The 18,708-nt window shown below is 47.2% G+C and overlaps 1 protein-coding gene across 2 annotated transcripts in view; it reads left to right on the top strand.

Moving 5' to 3' along the window:
- Positions 1-1,799: 1,799 nt before the first annotated feature.
- Positions 1,800-18,708, top strand: part of LOC109735464 (monothiol glutaredoxin-S10) — a 31,958-nt gene continuing 15,049 nt past the window's right edge. For both annotated transcript variants that reach the window (XM_020294682.4, XM_040396980.3), the window contains exons 1-2: positions 1,800-2,212; positions 2,338-2,411. In XM_020294682.4, coding sequence (XP_020150271.1) covers positions 1,971-2,212; positions 2,338-2,411 — 316 coding nt within the window. In that variant the 5' untranslated portion in view covers positions 1,800-1,970. The remainder of the gene's footprint in view (positions 2,213-2,337; positions 2,412-18,708) is intronic.

The following is an 18,708-nucleotide window of genomic DNA, read 5'->3' as shown; positions in this document are numbered from 1 at the left end:
TTATTATATTATCACCTTTTGTATACTTTTTATAGCAATTTATATTATTTTTCTGGACTAACCTATTAATTTAGTGCCCAGTGCCACTTCCTGTTTTGTGCTTGTTTTCAGTTTCGCAGGAAATCAATATCCACGGAGGTCAAAATCACTTATCGATTTAATACGATCTTTTTGGGCTACGAAGGACCCTGAAAGCTTTGGGGGATCGAGAGGAGCTGCAGGGGGTAGGGCGCGCCTCTAGGTCACGTGGGGCCCACCTACTCCACCACCATAGATTCCTACAAATATCGAAACCCTCCGCCATATATTCAAAAGAATTTAATCACCGCGCGGAAGTTCTTGTTTCATGAAGATCTAATCTGGAGGTCTGTTTCGGAGAGCTGCCAGAGGGGGATTCCATTGCCAGAGCCTTATTCATCAACCTTGCTGCCTCCATGATGTGTGAGTAGTTCCATTAGGACTCTCTTTTGCAATACAATGTTCCCATGAGCTTTCTCACATGATCGGGATCAATTCGATGTAATCGGTGGTGTGTTTGTTGGGACATGATGAATTGCGACTTTATGATCAGATCCTACAATGAAATCAATTGAATATTTTGAGGTTTTCTTGCTTTATAATTAAATAGCTTTGCATGCGAGATTCATCCTGAATAACGGTTTTAGGATGGAGTATTAGTAGTAGATGTAGTTGGATTAACGGTCTACTTATTATGGACGTAATTCCTACATGATATTATGCCATGAATGATCATATAGTCATAAATATTGCAATTTGGTCGATTGCCCAACTGTAATTTGTTTACCATGTCATTTACCTGTTTTTGTGAGAGATGCCACTAGTGAACCTATGCCCCCTGGGTCTATTTTTCATTACTATATTCTTCTACACAACCGCCATTATTTTGCCGTGCAATTTTGCTACTATCTATCTCTATCGCTTGCGTTTAATCTTGTAACTAGCAAGACAAGGGGATTGACAATCCTCCTACCATGTTAGGGACGTGTGTGTGTCTTGTGCGTAGGTGCTGCTTACGTTGTTACTCCCTCCATCCGTGAATAAGTGTACATCTAGCTTTTGTCTTAAGTCAAAGTTTTAAAACTTTGACCACCTTTCTAGGAAAAAATAAAAGCATTTATGACACCAAATTAGTACCACTAGATTCGTTTTGAAATGTACTTTGATAAATATCAATTTGATGTCATACATGTTACTATTATTTTCTATAAAATTGGTCAAAATTTTAAAACTTTGATTTAGATTAAAAGCTAGATGTACACTTATTCACGGACGGAAGGAGTAGACTGAGATACTTCTACTTGATTGACAACCTCGGTTCTATAAGTGAGAGAAATACTTGTTACCATTCTGCTTCACCCTTATTCTCGAGGGAATCCCAACAACTTCTGTGGGAGCAATAATGGCTTTGGCCCCCCAATCCACCGCCTCTCGGCCCCTCTACCTTTATATTCTTTAAAAAACCTTGAAAACACCACCTTCCTGTTCCACGTCGATCAAATTTGAAGATTTTTCAATTCTTCGCCGGAGGGGGAATCCATCACAGCAACCATCTTCATCAGCAAACATCGTCAGCGAAACAAGATACACGCAAACAAGATACATACTAATTTTTATTTCTCTAAAATAAGACAACTTTTTTAATTTTTTTGAGCAAACATTTTTTCGAGAGTATTTTGTGTAAACATGATACACGCAATTGAAAAAGCGCAGCGAAACCAGAACCGCGAGCAAAGTGGGCCGGTTCTGTCGGCGATCAAACACACACATTCCGAACTGGGTCGGTTACCGACATCATTGGGCCTGTGGCTTGGGATTGCGTTCCTTTCTTCACGCAGAACAAGAAAGAGAGTCGTGGTGGTGAAGTGTTGAGAGGAGAGGTACCAGGGAGCCTCGCCATCGCCATCGCCATCCCCCATCCCCATCGCGATTTCATCGTCCCGTCGCAGCAAATGCCGCCGCCGTGCCCGACCCTCTGCCGCCTCCCCGCGACTAACCTCGGCCTCCCTTGGTGCCCCCGGTCCATACCTCTCCCTCGCCTCGCTCTCGCCGCGCGCCGCGCCAGGGCCGTCGCTGCCAGGGCCTCGTCATCCTCTTCCTCGCCGGACTCCTCCTTCGGCTCGCGGATGGAGGACTCTGTCAAGAAGACGCTCGCCGACAACGCCGTCGTCATCTACTCCAAGTCGTGGTGCTCGTAAGAACCTCACCTGAACTCCAACACAACCAATTCGTTCCACGATTTGTTTTCTGCGACGAATTCATGCGAGCCACTCGTTGGTTCCCTTCGTCATATGTGCTGGTGCTTACACTATACCGCAGGTACTCAATGGAGGTCAAGGGTCTCTTCAAGCGGATTGGCGTGGATCCACATGTCATCGAGCTCGACCAGCTCGGTTCGTCCCTCTTCTTCTTCTTCTTCTTCTTCTTCTTCTTTTTCTTCTTCTTCTTCTTCTTCTTCTTCTTCTTCTTCTTCTTCTTCTCGTATCTCTATCTATTATCTATTGGCTATTGCTATTGGGTGAATCTTGTGTCGCTTCTTGCCAAGGCATGGCTGTGTCCAAACTGTTTTTTGTTTTTTGAAAGGAACACGCCGTGCATTCCGTTACGTAGTTACATATTAGTGCTGGGCAAATCGCCAGCTACATGGTCCAGTGCAAATCCTGGGAGTTGGCCCAACAAAGTCTCACGCAGCTGGAATTTGATACTACTGACAATTGCTCCTAAAAAAAACCCCCAAACAAACAGACAATTGCTCCTAGTTCCGCTAGATCATAGACTTCAGAGTTCATTGCCCTCATCAGTTGCATTGAATCAGTTTCAAACATTACTCTGTCGCGCCCCATCAACATTTTAATAGCATACAACAATGCCAAGGTTTCCGTTACCCGCACCTGCAGCCATCGCCTTGCATTGGTCATTTCTGATAATGAGTCCCCAGCCGCCAGAGTTGGAGTCCCTGTGGAAAGCGGCATCAGTGTTAATCTTGAGAATCCCAGCCGGTGGCCGAGACAATTTGTGGTTTAGCTGCTGCTTTTGCCCTTTAGCAGTCTTTTTGCTCTCCATTACATTCATAAGATGATAATTAACAGAAGAGCAAATATGCTCAAGCGAGATGGGGCCTTCGCCCGAGTTTGCCTTATGGCGTTCACACTGCCAGCTCCAAAGGAGAGAGCAAGATTTTATTTTATCCTCCTCTGATGATGTAAGGATCTGTTCTAGGGTGCTTATAGCATTGGTACAGCCAGCTAAAAGCAACCTGATATGCTCCTGTAAGATACGAGCTATGGATTCGAGATCGATCTAGGAATTTAGGTGGAATTCATAGCTGTTCCTCCCAACCTCCCTCACAGCGGATTCGAATTACAGAGTGGTGCCGGCTGAAGCCTCATCCAGTGCCAAGCCGAGGAAGAACTCCTAGCTCACCTACTTATACACGCTAACCTATTACACCCTTATCGGGCCCAGTTCGGGCTTGCAAGCCACTGGGGAAGCCTTTTCTCGCGAGTGGGCTGCGCCGCTGGCCCAGGAGCGTTGCCTTTGAATCTTCCCTCCTTCTCAGCACTGTTGGCGTTGTTCATGGAAGTACTAGCGCTGCTGACATCCCCCCGCCGTTGAAGACCGGCTTGTCCCCAAGCCGGAGCTCTTGGAAACTTTTGCTTCAAGGAATCAGTATCCTCCCAGGTGGCCTCCTGGGGCGATGAATTACTCCACTCCACAAGTACTTGAGCAACAGTACGGTCCCCTTTGCGCCTGATTCTCTGTTGCAACACTCGCACAGGAATCTGAATGAGAGATCAGAAGGAAGTGACGATTGTAATTGAGAAGGAAGCTTTATGTATTGCTTGAGCTGAGAAGCATGAAAGACTTGAGTGTATCTTGCTTGATTCTGGAAGTTCCAATCGATAAGCCACCTCTCCAATATGTTCTAAGATCTTATATGGTCCATAAAACTTAAATGACAGCTTATGGTTGGCCCTGTGAACAACAGAAGACTGTACATAAGGTTGCAATTTCAGAAATACCTCCTGTCCAACTGCAAACTGCCTGTCAGTTCGATGTTTATCTGCATAATTCTTCATTCGTTGTTGGGCCCGAAGGAGATGCTGTCTCACAGATTGATTGATGACTTCTTTCTCCTCTAGCCATTGCTGGACATCTGGTGGATCAATAGTATCAGATGGAGTGATTCCAAAGTATCTAGGACTGTGCCCATAAAGCACTTCAAACGGAGTTTTTCCCACTGCTGAATGCCAGTTGGTGTTGTACCAGAATTCACACATGGAAATCCACCTTTTCCATTTCTTGGGATGAGCACCAATAAAGCATCTGAGGAAACATTCTATCTGCTGATTCACTCTCTCAGTCTGTCCATCAGTTTAAGGGTGCTCATATTCAAGACAGCACCTGTTCTTTTGATAAGATGCTGCCAAAATGCACTGGTAAAGACTGGGTCCCTGCCAGACACAATAAACTCAGGCATGCCATGCAGCTTATACACATTCTCCAAGAAGATCCCAGCAATTTTAGGAGCAGTATGTGGATGTTTGATTGGAATAAAATGACCATATCTTGTGAACTTGTCAATAACAACCATCAGACAGTCAAAAGCTTCAGAACTGGGCAACCCAGAGATGAAATCCATAGTGACAGTTTCCCAAGCCTTCTTTGGAACAGGCAATGGAGATAACAATCCTGGGTAGTTAATCCTTTCTGGTTTGGCCTTTTGGCAAATTAAACAAGATTGGACTCTCTGTTTGATGTAACTTTTCATCCCTTTCCAACTGAACAGGGAATGTACTATGTTATATGTAACAGGGAACCCTGAGTGCCCCCCAATTGGGCTGTCATGGAATGCCTGGAATATTTTGTCCTGAAGCAATGTTTGTTCACCAATCCAGATGCAGCCTTTGTGTCTAAGTAGACCATTAATCAATGTATATGGGGGTTTAGATTTAGGATCCACAGCTAGCTGCTGAATAATGTCCATGGTAGAAGCATCAGAGGCATAACCTTGAGCTATCGCCTGCAACCAACTTGGCAAAACACCAGATATTGCAAATGACTGGGCTGCTTGATGAGGCCTTCTGGAAAGGGCATCAGCTGCTGTATTATCACTTCCCTTTTTGTAATGAATTTCATAGTCAAGACCCATCAACTTTGTGTAAGCCTTCTGCTACCAGGGAGTGTGTAATCTTTGATCAGCTATATGTGACAAACTTTTCTGATCGGTCTTGATTATAAACTGCTGCATTTGCAGATATGGCCTCCAAGTTTCTACAGCTAAAAGTATTGCCATGTACTCCTTTTCATATACAGACAAACCTTTGTTTCTTGGGCCTAAAGCTTGCTCACAAAGGCCAGAGGATGCCCTTTTTGCATTAGAACTGCCCTTATTCCAGTGTCACAAGCATATCTGTCTCAATCATGAAAGGTTGTGAAAAATCTGGCAGGGCTAAAACTGGAGCTGAGATCAGGGACTTCTTAAGTTTAGAGAATGCTTCTTCAGCCATTGGATTCCATACAAAAACTGTACCCTTCCTTAGCAATTCAGTAAGAGGTTTACTGATCACTCCTTATGATTTGATGAATTTTCTGTAGTATCCTGTCAAACCCAAAAATCCCCTGACTTCCTTGGTATTAGTGGGAGTTGGCCAATTAGCAACAGCTGTAATTTTACTGGGATCAGTAGAGACTCCTTGAGCACTAATGACATGCCCTAGGTAGGATACTTGCTGTCTGGCAAATTCACACTTGCTTAGTTTAACCTTCCACTGTTTTTCTTCCATAATTTGCAATACAGCTGACAAGTGTTCAATATGTTCTCTGAGAGTCTTGCTGAAGACATGAATGTCATCGAAGAAGCACACTGCATACTTCCTGAGAACAGGGGACAAATCAATATTCATGGTGCCTTGGAAAGTTCCAGGACCTCCAGTCAGACCAAAAGCAACCACCAGGAATTCAAAGTGTCCATTATGAGTGGAAAATGCAGTCTTATATTCTTCTCCTGGTGCTAGTCTTATTTGATGGTATCCTGCTCTTAAGTCGAGCTTAGAAAACCTGCTCTTAAGTCAAGCTTAGAAAACCAGGCAGCTCCAGATAATTCATCCAACAATTCATCAATAATAGGCAAGGGATATTTACTTTTGAGAGTAAGAGCATTGAGGTGTCTGTAGTCTACCACCATTCTCCAAGTGCCATCCTTCTTTCTCACCATGAGAACTGGGGATGAAAAAGGGCTGCTACTTGGCCGAATAACTCCAGACTGCAGCATTTCAGCAATTTGTTTTTCCAACTCATCCTTCAAATGAGGTGGAATTCTGTAAGGTCTTTTGGCCACTGGGCAAGCTCCAGGAATTAAGGGAATTCTGTGATCACAATGCCTCCTAGGTGGCAATTGTTTAGGAGCTGCAAAAACTTCTGAGTATTTCTCTAGGACTTGTTTAATTTCTTCAGGCAGATGTTGGGATTCCTCTTCTGGAAGGTCTATACAAATAGACAGCACTGTGAGAGCAAACTCTTCTGGAGCAGTTCCTTGTAATGTTACTCGTTTTCCTTGATATTGGAAGGCCATCCATTTCTGCTGCCAATCTACTTGCATAGGACTGTGTGTGGCCAACCAATCCAGACCAATTATTCCATCATGCATGCCAAGGTCTAAGAGCATGAATTCACTAGAAAACTGATGATCATCACAGCTCCACTTGCACTCTGGTATGGTTTGTTCACTGATCGAAGTGGCTCCATTAGCAATAGTGACCTTCATTGGTCTGACATGACAGTCTTAGCATCTGGAAACAGGTATTTGTATTTGTCATTGATGAACGAATGAGTGCTCCGTGAATCAGTCAGAAATATCATAGGAGTGTTCTGTTGGAATAGCGACTTGTATTATTAGGAGGCCAAAGCCAACATATATACATATACATGACGATGCCAAGAGGCTACAAGAGGATGCCAAGAGACAAGAATGCAAAAGGTCAAAAGACATCACTAATATAACTCTAACACCCCCCTCAAACTCATGGTGGATCCACAACACTGAGTTTGGAGAGGTGAAATCCATGTCGCGCTCTAGTCTGAGCCTTCGTGAAGAAGTCCGCTAGCTGTAACTCAGAAGGCACATACTGAAGAGCAACAACATGATCCTGCACAACAGCGCGCACATAAGAAGCATCAACACCAATATGTTTGGTCAGCTCATGTTTCACGGGGTCCCGCGCAATACTGATAGCACTTGTGCTGTCCGACAGGAGGGTGGTAGGTGTAGTAATAGAAGCACCAAAATCCTCCAGTAACCATCGTAACCAAGTCACCTCTGTTGTCAGAAGAGCCATAGCTCGCAACTCGGCCTTTGCACTCGAACGAGAAACTGCAGTCTGTTTCTTTGTCTTCCAGGAAATGAGGGAACCACCAAGAAAGACACAGTAGGCAGAAAGTGAAAGGCGATTCGTAGGATCACTAGCCCACGTAGCATCCGAATAGGCCTGGAGCTGTAACGAGCTGAGACGGGGGAAGAAAAGACGATGAGAGATCGTGCCACGAAGATATCGTAGAACACGAAGAAGGTGACTATAGTGAACCGAAGTGGGAGCAGAAACAAACTGACTCAGAATATGGACAAGATAGGAGATACCCGGACGAGTGACATCAAGATACACAAGACTCCCAACAAGATGACGATAACACGTCGGATCAGACAAGGGCTCACCATAAGAAGCACGAAGGTGAACATTGAGCTCCATAGGAGTCTCAACAGTGCGCTCATCACTAAGAGCCGCACTAGTAAGAAGATCCTGGATATACTTCTCTTGGGAAATAAAAAAGCCATCAGAGGTGGAGGAGACCTCAATCCCAAGAAAGTAACGAAGAGGACCAAGATCAGACATAAGGAACTGCTCATTAAGACGGGCCTTGACAAAGGCAATGTACTCAGAATCGTCGCCGTGATGATCATGTCATCAACATATAGAAGAAGAGTGCGACCATGAGCAGAAAGGTGGACAAACAACGCTGAGTCGTGATCACTGGGCAAAAAACCAGCAGTAGTGACCACTGAGGCAAAACGCTCAAACCAAGCGCGAGGGGCTTGCTTAAGGCCATAGAGAGAGCGACGAAGACGACAAACCATGCCGTCGGGAACTGAATACACAGGTGGTGGCTGCATATAAACCTCCTCACGCAACTCACCATTAAGAAAGGCATTTTTAACATCAAGCTGTGACACAGACCAGTGGCGAACAGAGGCCATAGCGAGCAGTGTGCGGACAGTGGTTATATGGGCCACAGGAACGGAAGTCTCATCATAATCACGACCATGCTCCTGCTGAAAGCCACGAGCCACAAGACGAGCTTTATAACGCTCAAGAGAACCATCAGAGCGAGTCTTAATCTTATAGACCCACTTACAAGTGATGGGACGAACACGGGGAGGAAGAGAAACCAGATCCCATGTGTCGTTGCGTTCAAGTGCGGCAATCTCTGCCATCGCAAACTGCCATTCAGGATGAACAACAACATCAGGATAAGAGGTAGGCTCAAGTGCAACCGAAAAGGCCATATCGGCTAGGAGAATAGCAGTCAGGAGGAGGGCAAGGTCGAGCTCGAAGACCATAAGTCGGCTGGGACGAGGAAGACGACGCACCAGAAGTAGATGGCACGTCAGTAGAGTCATCCATAACTGTCGACGACAGGTATAATGAAAAGGAAAAGTGGGATGAGAAGGAACCACCGGAGGTGATGGAGATGGAGAAGACATCGGTGATGAAGGTGGAGTGCCATGCAATAAGGGAGGGGAAGAAACGATAGGAGAAGACGGTGTCGGATCAACAATAGTGGGACGAGGAGTAGGAATATGTGGCACAGACGGAGGTGTATCAGGAAACGTGAGAAAAGAGATATCCTCTACTGAAAAGGTCGAAGAGGATGGTCGTGGGTAGAATGGACGAGACTCATCAAAAGTCACATCCCTAGAAATACACATCCGTCGACCGACGGGATCCCAACACCGATAACCCTTATGTTCATCACTGTAGCCCAGAAAAACACACTCGACAGACTGAGCGGTTAGTTTGGTGCGTTCTGGGGGGGGGGAGGGGGGGAGGGGGGCAAGAAGAACATAACAAACACATCCGAACAACCGAAGAGCAGAATAATTAGGAGAATGATCAAAAAGACGCTCTAGAGGAATACCTCCCTGTATAGCAGATGAGGGTTGAATGTTTATGAGATATGTGGCAGTGGAGACAGCCTCAGCCCAGAAATGAGGCGGAAGAGAGGCGCCAATCATCATCGCACGAGCTGTCTCAAGGTGACGATGCTTGCGCTCAGCCACGCCATTCTGAGCGTGAGCACCAGGACAAGAGAACCGAGCAAGAGTACCCTGCTCAGCAAGAAAACCACGCAACATTTTGGAGATATACTTGCCAGCAGAATCAGCATGAAACACACAAATAGGTGTAGAGAACTGAGTGTGGACCATGGCGGCAAAACGCTTACAAATAGAGAGAACCTCGCTACGAGAAGACATGAAGTAAAGCCAAGTGTAGCGAGAGAAATCATCTATAAAAATAATGTAGTATCGATGGACCCCTTTGGAAGAGAAGGGAGCCGGTCCCCACACATCGGAATGAACTAAGTCAAAAGGGCGTTGAGACACCGACTCACTAGTAGGATAAGGTAACTGGACCTGTTTACCAAGCCTACAACCTTGACACTGCAAAGAGACATCTCCTGAGACAGGCCCCAGAAGACCACGACGAACTAAAGACGATAGCCGAGAACCACAAAGGTGACCAAGTCGATGATGCCACTGCTGGAAGGAGCTGGTAGCTGAAGCGGCGAAGGCAGTACTGGCGAGGGTGGTGGCAGCGGAAGGAACATGAAGCCAGTCTAACTCCCAAAGCCCCTGGGAGTCAAGGCGGCGAGGGCCAGCCCCAACCAGAGCCTTCGTGTGACGATCCTGGACAGTGCAAGAATCAACGTCAAGAACGACGCGACAACCAGAATCAATAAGTTGACTTGTAGAAAATAAGTTCATGGTAAGGCGAGGAACATGAGAAACATCTGAAACATGAAATGAAAAAGTGGAAAGAATGCCTCGACTAGCAACAGGGAGAGGAATACCATCAGCAGTAAGAACATTAATAGGAAAATCGAGAGATCTAAGAGAGGACAAGACAGAGGAATCAGAAGACATATGAAATGAAGCTCCAGAATCCAGAACCCATGGGGATGTACCTGACTGTGTAGATGGTCGCTCAACACTAGAAGCACCAGTCACAGAGCCTGCAGTACCTGTCGAAGAACCCGAAGCAGCAAGTAGACGCTTAAGCCTCACAATATCCTGCTCAGTTGAGGAGACAGTAGACGACGTCGAGGAAGAAGCACGAGTCCCAAAAGAAGAACTACGCTCCCTGTTACGCATATCACGCTTCTTCTTGAAGCAGTCAGACTCGGGGTGACCATCCTGCTGCAGTACCCGCAATGAGTACGAGGACGAGAGCGGCCCTCACTACCAGGAGTGGGCAGTAACGGTGGAGCACTAGAGCGAGAATATACAGGTGGACCAGCAACTTGAGCAGCAAGAACAGAGGGAACATGAAGCAAATCAGCACCAAGGAGGCGAGTCTCCTCAGCACGAAGCTCATAAAGCACCTCAAAAATAGGAACACGGCCACGAGCAAACAACTGGGCACGTCGAGGCTCAAACTCCCCACGGAGCCGTGACAAGAACTCATAAACACGCTGAAACTCCAAGTCTGACCTCACAGTCTGGCAACACGGACAAGTGCCACAAATAGCAGTGCGAAGAGAGTCAAGCTGGCGCCAGATAGCTGAACTTTGAGTGTAGAACTCATCAATAGTGGAGTCTCCCTGCTGAAGAGCATGCTCCCGACGGACCACAGACAAGTAGAGAGCATCACCAAAGGGTTGATAGCGCTGACGAAGATGAGTCCACATCTCAAAGACAGTACCAAGGCCCATAAACTCATAAGCAAACTGAGGCAAAACACTGGAAGTGAACAGCCGCAGCACGAGCATCATCATCACACCAATGAGTATAAGCAGCCAGATCGTCACGATAAACGGAAAGAGCATTCGAATAATCCAAGACCTGCTGGTCATAAGGTCATATGGAACGGTCGCATCACCATCAGCAATCCTGGCTGCAGCCCTATCATCATTAGAAGCATCTGTGGCAAGAGGCGGTGGTGTCGGCGGTGGGGTTGGAGCCACAGGAGGAATTGGGCGTGGAGGACAGGGAGCCTCGCCGGAAAGAACACCCTAGAGACGAATGCCACACATGTGAATGTGCATAAAGGCAACAAATTCGGCATAGTTAGCTCCATCAAATATCACCGGGCAGTGCGGGATGGCGACATATGCTGATGGCGGCGAAGACATGGTGCTCCTTTTCTGTCCTCAGTTTTTTTAATCAATCTACAAGGTGGCCCAATATAGACAACAAATACCCGATGGGCCTGATGTAGCGGCAGCGGCACGAGCAGTTGGACCAGAGTACCAGCGACTCTATCTGAATCGAGGAACAGTCGACCCGGAGGGAGAGCGGCAGCAGCGAACCGCGCACGGCGGCAGTGGCCAACTGGGAACGGCGGGGTGGTCAGCCGTCGTGGATCCGGCGGCCGTGGCGTGATCCGGCGAGCGACGGCGCGACCTGGCGTCCTGGGAGGAGCGCAGCAGGGCGTGGCACCGGTAGGAGAAGCAGCGGTGGCAGGCCACTGGCGCTGAAGAGACGCACGGACATCCGCTTTGGAGGAAGACTAGCGGCGGTGGCTTGATGTGGAGCAGCAGATCAGCTCCATTGAGGACACGGACAAGAGATGGAGGGAAGATCAAGAGAAAAAAAATGTTGATATGAGCAGCACGAGTTGCTACGTGCAGTGAAGACCCTAAAAACTGGACCTTGATACCATGTTGGAGTAGCGACTTGTATTATTAGGAGGCCAAAGCCAACATATATACATATACATGAGGATGCCAAGAGGCTACAAGAGGATGCCAAGAGACAAGAATGCGAAAGGCCAAAAGACATCACTAATATAACTCATGTTCTTCACAATTACTGACAGCAGGATTGTTTTCTATGAAGTGCTATCCTTGTTAATGGAAGCACAAAGCATGTTGGCTTGCCCTTGCTCAGCAAATTCCTCTTCTCCTGACAGGTCAGATTCTTGCAAATGGTCGATCATCTCTTGCACTACATGTAACTGTACTGAAGCCTTGCACTGATGGTCCTTGGACCACTTCTCACGACAAATATAACATAGACCCTTAGCTCCTCTGTAGTTTCTGAGCGCTGTCCATTTGTCCCCTAACTGGGATTTCTGAGATTCAGCTGGTCTCCTTTCTTCATTATACTTCTCCCTTGTTGGAGGAAGTGGCAGAGGTAGTGCTGTAGCTCTCCTTGACTGTTGACTGTTGATGGGGGTCTGTCCATCTCCTATCTCTTCCAGTAACAGTGCGAGTTCATAAGCTGAATCCAGATCCTTGGGTTTCTGAATAGCTACCTGCACCTTCACTGCTGGTTTCAATCCATCCATGAATCTGGTAACATAGTGCAAGGGATCTGGAGCCGATTCATAAGCCGTCAGCTGATCATATAACTCTGAAAACCTTTCTACATAATCTTCAACACTGGAGGTCTGAGCTATGTGAAACAACTTCCTGATTAACTGCTGATGTTGGTTCCTAGCAAATCTGGAATGCAGTAAGCTGCAGAATTTCTCCCAGTTAACATTTGGTGCTCTGTGCTCTGTGCTGTACTGATTTCAATATGAACTGCATACGGATGTATATAGACTCATTTTGCTCCATATGTAGTCTGTATTGGAATCTCTAAAAGGTCTTATATTTAGCAATGGAGGGAGTATAACAAAAGAAACACCGGTTTTGTTTTGCAGAAAACTATCTTCACCTACTTCGACTTACTAGTCAAGGTTTACTCAAGTACAGTTGACACATGGCAAACAAGACCGCCTCCAATTTACCCACCCATGAGAACCCTCGGGATCCTAGGTTGACATGACAAGAACTTCAGAAGTCTCATGTGTGCTCTGTTAGTGGCGCTGATAGGAGCTGGGATCCTACCAGGCCTAGCTCTTAGGTTGTAGGGGTGGAAGGGAGGGTGGCGAGGAGCTGGGCGCGAGCGGCGGCGAGACGGCGCCATGGTCGCGCGGTGGAGGAGGAGATGGCGCAGGAGGCGGCTAGGGTTAGGGAGCCGAGCAATAGTTATGACTTATTGCTTAATTCCAAAACGTGGCCTTACAAGTGTTTATATAATCCTCGAGGTGCTAATAAAAATAAAGATAAGTTGGGCTAACCCCTAACTAGACGCGCCATTGGGGCTCCTCCGGCTATAAGTGACGGCGGTCATAACATCTCTCCCCGCCCGCGCAAACAACTCGTCCTCGAGCTGGAAGTCTGGAAAATGCTGGCGGAACTGCTCGAGCTGCTTCCAAGTGGCGTCCTCCTCCGAAAGGCCTTGCCACTGGATCAACAAGTGCCACACGCCGCGGCGCTGCTGGGCCTTCAACACCTTCGCTGGGCCTGAAAGAAGACGTCCATCGGAGGTTGGAGGAAGCGCCGGCGCGGCCGTCGACGGATCACCGCGGAAAGGCTTCAGCAAGCCCACATGGAAGACGTCGTGGATGCGAGCGCCGGGCGGAAGCTGAAGGCGGTATGCGACCTTGCCGATGCGTTCCACCATGGAAAACGGTCCCGCGTAGCGAGGGCCCAGCTTGCGCTTAGCGCGCAGATCCATTGACTGCGTGGAGCGGTGATGTGGGGACCCCGACTCATAAGTCGTGATCACCGAATGCACGTGTACAGTGATCCCAGAGATCAATGCTCACTGAACACACAGAAGATGAATAAGAAGAGTCTTACATCCATACATACCGTCTTACACAAGTAGGACCATTATGGTCAAGTCTTGAGTATATCATCGCAGCGGAAATCTTTGTTGACAACTTGGATCTGCCTTAACCCTACATGCATTCTGACTGGGAAGCGTCCTAGCTCGCATGATCGTCACCAAAGAACTCTTCATCAATTACCTGTTCTTCCAAGCCTGGCCAAGTAAATAGCCAGGGACAAGCCAGTGAGTACGTTTGAATGTACTCGCAAGCAACCCAAGAGTGATAACAGAATAAATTTGCAAGGCTCTACTGCTAGATTAGCATTTTTGCGGAAATCTAGTTTTTCTCATGCAAGTATGATCAACATTTATCAAGGACATGAATGCATCTGCAACAAGTATCAGGAAGTTACATACATCAACATCGAGGAAGAGTTATGAGCAACTCACGCTCAAGCTCATCGTGACTTCCTCACGAATCACATCAACAATATTTCCAAACCGTGTTGTTTGTCAGAAACATATGGACATAGTCTAAGCAGCACCACCCAACTGTCCTTGACCGTGGACACAGCTATTCGAATAGTTTGACACTCTGCAGAGGTTGCACACTTCACCCACAAGATCCGGGGAACTTCCGTGTCATCCACGACCCGTGGTACCTCAAGTACCCGGGGTAAGCACCCGATCACTACCTTTCCCTAGCCGTGTCTAACAAGGAGTCCACTCGATTGGTAGCAGCCCCCGTGCCAAACATTGTCACATAATAATTTTTTTTGTGGAGCTACGCTACCATATTCATCACATATCACAAGCACGGGGTACCAACGGTGTGTCCGGTGCCCTGTAAAAACAGTCATGGCTGCCCTACCTGGCACGACCCCGTCCCGAGAGTGACCACGCCACTCCCGTCACTAGTAATGCGGGCATCCAGGTTAGCACGAACTAGGTAAATCAATAATACCCTTTACCATTTAAGGGTAGAGAGTGGTTGCGCGTGTTTGGTTGGGACGGTCAACGAGTCTTAAATCTAATCCGTCTCTGTAAACAACACATATTCACTTGCTTCGGTGCACCACTTCTTCATCAAGTGGCGACCTAGTTCAACATTACCCACGGGCATTAGGGGCACGCGATGGGGTTTTCAAAGGATTGTAACCAAGAAATGACCATGGCATAGATGCAACATCATGCGTCAATATTAAGTATTTTTCATCGCATCTCTAGCACAAGGTAGAGCTACGAACATGCAAGTACCAACGAGCATGCATCAATGCAACGATTATATCAAGCTCATAATCAACAATGTCATCATGCATACGGAAAATTTATCGATGAACAAGAGAGGTGTATCATGGTCAAAGGGTTGCTTGCCTGGTTCATCAGAGTCTTCAAATCTTCTGGTCCTTCTCCAAATACTCCGTCTACTTCGTCAACTAACGTCGGAAACAATAACGATAAGCAACACAACAAGGCAAAATAAAAGTGCTCTAAAAATATGAATTTGACTTTTCTAGGATACCTTTGGTCATATGAGAAATGACCAAAGTGCTTTCATTGGGATTTGATCAATGGATATTTCTGAACATTTCAATATGATGGAATCAAGGGATTTATGGATTTGCAAAAAGTGTACAGAAGAATTATTTTGAAAAATGAGAAAAGGCACCCATTTCACAAGGAATGATTTTAGAAGCACCTAGGAGTTGGTTTCACTGGATTTGGAGTTCAAATGATTTTCTTAGGAATTTTCAAAGTTGGCCATACATGAAGAGATGGACCAATATTTGGTGTTGCACAGAAAGCGTAAGGAAAAATGTTCATAAACTAAGATATGAACTTAGAAGCATCTAGAAATTTGAATCATGGCATTTAGATTAAAGATGAGCTCTCTGTGATTTTCTAAAGTCCATCACAGAAATAGGGAAATAGGGTCTTGTGAAATATGTGTGAAGAAAAGTTCTCTGGAAAATGTGCAAGGTACTCAATGGGGTAGAGCATGATTTATAGTCACTAGAAATTTGAATCATCAAATTTGGAGTTGGGATGATTTATCCATGGATTTTACAAGTTATCTGGAAAAAGAAAAGAGAATAAAGCACTACCCTTATCCGGAGCACTGGGCGAGAGATAGTCAGTGGGCCGGCCCAGGTGCACGGCCGCACGGGAGACAGCCGTGACGTCGAAGGCGTTTTCCAGGGAGTACGCCTTCACTGTGGGTTCGCGGGAAACAGCGGACCCGTCTCCCACTTAAACGGCGCGGCCCACCCGCTGGGTCGCCGACGTGCGGGGCCCAGCGCTCAGGCCATCGCCTACCTCCCGCTCGAACAGAGCAGAGGCAGCGGAGGTGAGGCCGAGCGGGCGCTGGCGCTCTCCCGGGCGGCACGGGCCACCTCCGGCGGCGCCCGGCACACCGGCGGACTCAGCGCAACGCGACGCACCCGTCCATGTGCTGAACGCATGCGCCGGTGCTCAGAGTTGAGCAGGGCTTTGGGTGCAGCGGATGGCGGCGGCAAGCTTGGTGGTGGCGCCCGTTTCGGCTGCGGAGGAGGGGTCCTGGGGTGTTGGGGAGGTCCATGGAGGCTTGGGGGGTGTCGCGGACTGGTTTAGATTAGGAAGGAGGCACGGGAGGGGGAGTGGGTCGGTCCGGGAGGTTGCTGTGGAAGAGAGAGAGAGCGAATGCCGCGAGAGAGAGTGCTCGGTGAGGCTTAAATAAGAGGGGGCGAGGTGCACCGTGAGCTCGTGCGCTGGCGAGGTCGTAGCCGTCACGGGAGGCCACGGGAGGGCTCGGCTTCGAGTCGGGTACTCCTGGGGGTGGTCTACGCCCAGGAGGAGAGAGAGGAGAGAGAGGGAGAGGAGAGCGAGCGCGAGGCGGGCCAGGGACGCGGGCACCGACTGGCGGATGCGGGCGGCGCTCGGGCACACGTGATCGAGGTCGCCGGAGAGAGAAGGAGGTGGGGCCCGACTATTTTACGTTTTGCGGACGTCGAGGTGGTCCTATTGGCGTGCGGGAGGAGCTCAAGGTGGTCGGGAGCCTCGGGCAGGATGCGGCTACAGTGCAAAGGCGCACTGTAGCGCGCTCCAGAGCACGCATATGGCTGGCATTGGCATATTTTTGGCGTCCAGGGCGTGGCCTCTAGTGTCTAGGGTGTCAGGGGAGGAGTAAACAAAGGGGTGGCAGCATTGGATGCTCATGGATGCCCCTGGAGGAGTGGTGAGGTAGAAAGGGAGAAGAAACAGTGTTGTCCAGGGGTGAAAATTAGGGTTTTCACTCCTCAATCATTGAGCTGTGGATGAGTGGGAGCTACTGGAGATAGGTTAGGGTTAGGAGAAGCCCTGGTAAAAAGTTGAGCTCAAGGAGAATAGTGTAAGTGGTCAAAATAGTGATCTTGGTAAAATAGCAGAACGTGTTTGATGGTGATTTGGTCAAGCAAATAGATTCCACTTGACATGAGAATTACCAGGATCAAATGGCATACATAATTGAGGTTGATCACCAACTTTGAGTCCATTTGAAGAAGGTTGCCAATGTAACTTTGGCAAACCCTAGAAATCAACAGAAATAGATTTCCCAGGATTTAGTCATGCAAATCTTTTCTCCTTGATGCACCACTTGGTGTAGTATCATTATTTGGGTATTTGAGCATGTACACAAAAATTTGGGATCAAAAGGGGACAGTTGGCAATGTAGAGTTGTTCAAACTTGGATCTGGTCAAAGAGGGCTTTGGGGCACTTTTGTGTAGCAAAAATATTTGGATGGGAATGAAACTTGGCAAGATCATCAAATTAGGCATGTGTGACTTGCTAGAATTTTCCTGGATTTATTTGGAAATATTTCTTCTAGAAATATTTCAAATACTTGAAATGAACAGAAATGGTTTTGGAGGGTTTTGTCCAATATTTTGATCATGACCATGTGTTGAAACTCATATATATCGAAAATATATATACACCGAGTTTCCCTAAATTTTCTCAAATATTTTTCAAATATTAAAATAATTTTAACCTATTAAAGGCCATTTCTGGCCTTAAGAAAAGCATTTAAATAAAATATAAAAATAACTTCTAAAATAATATTTTTGTGGTTTTTGGGATTCCTATAGCTAATAGGAGTCAAATATAATTTTTGAAAGATTTTTCACTCCCTCAATTTAGTACTTGTGGTTCAAGTCTCAATTCAGGGGTTTTTGGAAAACCTTATTTAATAGTATTATGTTCTATACACATGGAATGATCATTGGGCAAAGTTTTGGATCAAGGAGGAGTATAAGGGTTGGAGGATTTATTTGATTTTTAGAGCACTTGCAAACAACAGACAAAAATCCAATCAAAGCAAAGACCAAAACACTCAAAAGTTTTTGTCAAACCACATTTTGTCATGATTTATTAGCGTAAGTGCTGTGGCATGAAAATCAGGGTGTGACAGGTGAAGGAGCCGTAACCACACCCAGTCGCCCACCGCAAACTCCGCCTCGCGGTGGTGGCCGTCGTAGTACTTCTTGGACAACTGCTGGGTCTGGAGAAGATGCTGGCGCACCTCGGCAAGGATCTCATCCCTGTTGCGGAGAAGGTCGCCAGCCGCCTCCGTTCGGGCCGTCCCGGGGTCAACCGGCAGGATGGGTGGTGGAGGACGGCCGTAGACCACCTCAAAAGGTGTGGCGCGCAGGGCGGAGTGGTAGGAGGTGTTGTAGCAGTACCTCGCCCAAGCGAGCCAGTCTACCCAAGCCCGGGGACGATCACCTGTAACACAACGCAAATACATAGCAATCACCTTGTTGACTGCCGTAATCAGGCGCAGTTTCACGCCCGC

This window comes from Aegilops tauschii, chromosome 7, assembly GCF_002575655.3.
Source record: "Aegilops tauschii subsp. strangulata cultivar AL8/78 chromosome 7, Aet v6.0, whole genome shotgun sequence".
Classification (NCBI taxonomy): domain Eukaryota; kingdom Viridiplantae; phylum Streptophyta; class Magnoliopsida; order Poales; family Poaceae; genus Aegilops; species Aegilops tauschii.
The sequence above is the reverse complement of the archived record's forward strand: the minus strand, read 5'-3'. Positions and strand labels throughout refer to the sequence as shown.